The sequence below is a fragment of the Manis pentadactyla genome, chromosome 13 (genome assembly GCF_030020395.1).
Source record: "Manis pentadactyla isolate mManPen7 chromosome 13, mManPen7.hap1, whole genome shotgun sequence".
Taxonomy (NCBI): Eukaryota; Metazoa; Chordata; class Mammalia; order Pholidota; family Manidae; genus Manis; species Manis pentadactyla.
The window spans coordinates 48,147,980-48,152,458 of record NC_080031.1 but is presented as its reverse complement, the minus strand read 5'-3'; the positions used below and the strand labels follow the sequence as shown (position 1 = coordinate 48,152,458).

The 4,479-nt window shown below is 34.0% G+C and overlaps 1 protein-coding gene across 1 annotated transcript; it reads right to left on the bottom strand.

The window, feature by feature from the left end:
• Positions 1–2,004: 2,004 nt before the first annotated feature.
• Positions 2,005–2,946, bottom strand: LOC118935009 (olfactory receptor 14A16-like). Its single transcript, XM_057490450.1, has one exon. It carries the CDS (start codon positions 2,944–2,946, stop codon positions 2,005–2,007), a length of 942 nt encoding a protein of 313 aa, XP_057346433.1.
• Between the last annotated feature and the right edge of the window lie 1,533 nt (positions 2,947–4,479).

Genomic DNA, 4,479 nt, shown 5'->3' with positions numbered 1-4,479 from the left:
GCATACCTCGATGAGTGGTAACACAGGCATTTAATGAGGTGTAATAACCACCATTGCAATGAGAACTTAGGACAGTACCATCACCACAAGTGTTTCCTCATGTCGCCCATCTGTAGTCAAATGTACCCTCAAATATATCCTTTGTAATCCACCATTCTGCCCTCCATCCCTATATTTTCCATTTCTGTGTATAAGTGGAATCAAATCACATAATGTGTATGTTTTTAGACTGGTTCTTTCACTCATAATAATACCTTTGAGATTTACCCAAGTTAGTAAGTACATGTATGTAGCTCTTTCTTGTTATTACTGAGAAGTATTTCAGTATATGAATGAACAAGTTTTGTATCCATTAGCAATTGAAAGAAAATAATATTTGATGCATCAAATTCATAAATGATACCAATAGATATTTATTACAGGGTTTAGATAATTATAGTTTTATGACCATACACAAATATTAAAAGTAAACCAGCAATAATCAGCAGTAGAGAACCAATCTGATGATTGATGTTTCAAAATATCCAGTTATATTTTTATTAAATACAGGCTATCATCCCAAGTTAAGATTACATGGTTATAGTATAGATAGATTAGTAGCTGTTTGATTTAGCATACATTCAGCAGCAATTAAATATTCATTTTTCACATAAAATAAACTATTAGTAGAACTTCAAAGGTTTTGTACAGAAATAATGGGTAAATTTATGTGAATAACTTAGAAAAAAAGTCAGTCATGCCATCAACATCATATCAATATCACCATCACCATTATCACCAAAAATAACAAAATTATCATCATCAAGATTATGATTCCAACACATCGACAAACTGTTTTAATTCTACTCACAATTTTACCAGGAGGGAAAGGGATAGGCACTTGGGAGGTAGAGAATGTTGAGTGGACAGAGAGATTTGCCATATATAATAGAGAAATATGCCATAATTGGTGTGAAACCTTAAAAACATATCATTTTCAGAAAAAAGGCATATAAAGGAAATGAGGAGAGAAAGAGCATGGAGCAATTAGAGAATTGGGAAAAGTCGGAAAGAAGAATGAAGGGAAGGCAATGGAATAAAAACCAACATAAGAAAAAAGAAATGAATTTCCATGCAAATGTATGGCATTCAAAAATAAGCTAGAAGGGAATTTATATTTAGCAGCAAATTTATTTTAAATTAAATTTAAACAAAAGAATTAAATTGAGAAATAAATGTAAAAGAACACATTTTTAAAGAAAATTGAAGTACATTTATTGTATTGATAAATATATTTAAATGTAGACATTAACTTATGTGAAACTGAAAATTTAGAAATATAAATTGTGGGGTAGAAAAGTGAAACCTCTAAAATTTATGTCCCTGAACATAGAAGAAAAACATAATCTCCTTTCTCACTTTGGTCTCCTCTTTCTCAATGAGAACTGGCCTATCTGAACACTCACATGACTACTCTTAATAACATCATGATGGGATTACTGTTGAAACTTGTTACTCATAAATTCTCTTGCCATTAGTATAGTATTCACAGGTCCACATTTGAGGAATCATTTAGTTGATCATTTAATCTCTGAATTCATAAAAAGTACTTGCCAATCCAAAAAAGTAAAAATAGTACATTTGAAATTACACAATTTTATTAGAACTATTTTAAGAGTAAACTGGAAAGAATCATGACAAGGAATTATAATTCAATATGTTTGAAATTAAAATCATCTAAAGAAGGAATGAAGTTGGTGTAGATGACAATGGATATGAAATTTAAAAATTCATTATTATGTACTTAAGTACTGTTGATGTGACAATAATGAGTTAAACATTTCCAGACTGACAATTGTCAGGATACTCCTCTGAGATTCAGATCCATGAGCACAGAACGTGGCATCATGTGTAGCAATAAAAATGACCGAGTAGGTGTACAGCAATTTTGAGAAAGATTTACATGAATCAATATCTATATAATTTATGTGGTAATATATTCATTGATATTTCAGATAGTTACATCTATGGGGTCTGTTTTCCACCAATAAATTTGCTAAGGGCCACCTTCATGTCTCTGTTTCTCAGGCTGTAAGTGAGAGGATTTAGGCTGGGAGTTAAAAGAGAGTATAATATGGACATAAAGAGGTTCAATGATGATGGGGATTTTGAAGCTGAACTTAAATACGCAATAAATCCAGACGATAGAAACAAGGTCACCACAGTGAGATGAGGAACACAGGTAGAGAAACACTTGAACCTGCCTTGCCCAGAAGGAATTCTTAGGATGGTGGAGAAAATGTAAACATAGGAAACAACCATTAAAATGAAACATACAAAAGCAAAACAGCAGCCAACAATAATAAACACATATTCTAGAATTTGATCACCAGAACAAGCAATTTGGAGCAGTGAGGGAACATCACAGAAGAACTGATGGACTGTGCTGGGCCCACAGAAGCGGACAGAGAAGGTTCCTGCAATGTGAAGGGATCCGTAGATGCTCCCACTGACCCATGATGCCATCACCATCCGCACACAGACGCCTCTACTCATGACAACCTCATAGTGCAGAGGGTGGCAGATGGCAGCATAGCGGTCATAGGACATCACCAGGAGGAGGGCAAACTCCGTGCCAGCAAAACAAATTAGGAGGAAAACCTGTGCGGCACATCCCATGAAGGAAATGGAGTGGCTGCTGGTCAGAGAGTTTATGATGGATTTTGGGATAGTGACAGAAATAAAGCAGATGTCAATCAAAGACAAATTCTTCAGGAAGAAGTACATGGGGGATTGGAGATGCTGGTCAATGGTGGTGAGGGTGATGATGATGAGGTTCCCCGTCACGGCTGCCACATAAATGAGGAAGAAGAGTGCGGCACACAGTCTTGGTAGCACCTTGTTTTCAGGGAATTGCATGAGCAAGAATTCTGTTATGACAGTCACATTGGTTAATTCCTCAGGCATGATGATTATCTGTGCAAAGAGAAGAAAAAGTATCGTATTTCATACACTTGTATCCTCAGTATGTCTTTCTCGGTGGTTCAATTATTCATTGATTTTATTCTTTTTCAGAGGTATTTTCCTGCTCATTATGTTAGTTGAAAATAAAGAGCACCTCACATTCAATAATTTCTTCAATTCATGTAAATACTTACATTAAGAAAGTTATTAAGGGAAAACTAGAATTACTTACCAAATGGTAGCCTGGAATTGATCCATAAATATAAGAAGATTACTTCACCTTTCCATAAATGAGGGTTTTATCTGACTTTGGTGGATGAGGTTAAAAGCAGTATAATTTTCAATAGAAAAGAGCAGTTTGATTGTTGTATCTCTTACTAGTAAGTATGCTTTCATTCTGTATAGACTATTTCTTTGATTTTTTTATATGCTTGGAGAAGCAATATAAAGAAATCCAAATTCATTTTTTTTTCAGTTTTCTCTACTTTAATTCAGAATAGGTAAGTGAAAGAGAGGAAAGATAGGCAAAGCTAAAGATTTTCTTTGCCATGTTTGCCTGAGACAATGACAGAGGCTGGGGCAATAATGCATATCATCCACATGGGACCACATGAAGATCACAAAGGGACCACTGACATTTTTATAGAAGTTTCAAGTTAAGCAGATAATACATCGGCTGTCTTTGAAAAACTAACAGAAACCTAGAAGTATCCACACATTCTAATTTTTCCATGTCAACTGTTCAGAAACAAATTGTTTTTAAAATATTTTCCTTCAATAAGGACACATGTCTGGCATCCAATCTAATGAAGTTAAAACATAAAGCTGTCAGTTTCTGAAAAGAAAGTGGATGGGTTTATATAGGTTTTGGGGAAATCCACTTAACTATTAGAAATCCACTTCCCCTAATGCCAGGGGTCCATTCTTTAAACACTGTGAAACTGAAGCCAAGAATAAGGCTTATAGAGGACACTTTCTCACATAGGAAAAAATTCCTGGATGAGTTGAATGTTTTGTCTAATAGGAAATTTCTCCTTAAATATCTTGTTGCTCTAAGTGCCAGTGCATTTATTCACAGGGACTCTTTTCTCCACTGACAAACCCAGGTTCAAAGGATATTTATATTGATCTTACAATATTGTGAGTGAATACAGGTGACTAATTAGAATGAAATCTAATTAAGCAAAATGGCCATGCTCTGCCAATTCCTTCTATTGTTAAACACTAAGGGCTGGAAATACCAAGATTTAAGTCCCACTTTAGATAACTTTTATGCCCAAGAGGGAGTCTTCCTGAAAGAATTACCTTATTAATAAAAAAAAAGATTACCTTAAAACACTACAGTGAACTTTACATTGTGAAGTAACAGAATGATGTGAATTCATGAACTTATACCTGTACAAATGTAATTGACTATGTCAGTTTCTTTTACTACCTATTTTGATGTTATTTAATATTTATCATAAGCATAGTATAATTTCTTGCACCATATAAAATATGCAAAATATGACAAGTTGGAGAAGCTGATATATCATT

Excerpts from the sequence above, each read along its gene's own strand:
- LOC118935009 (XM_057490450.1), bottom strand. The coding sequence starts at position 2,946 with ATGCCTGAGGAATTAACCAATGTGACTGTCATAACAGAATTCTTGCTC.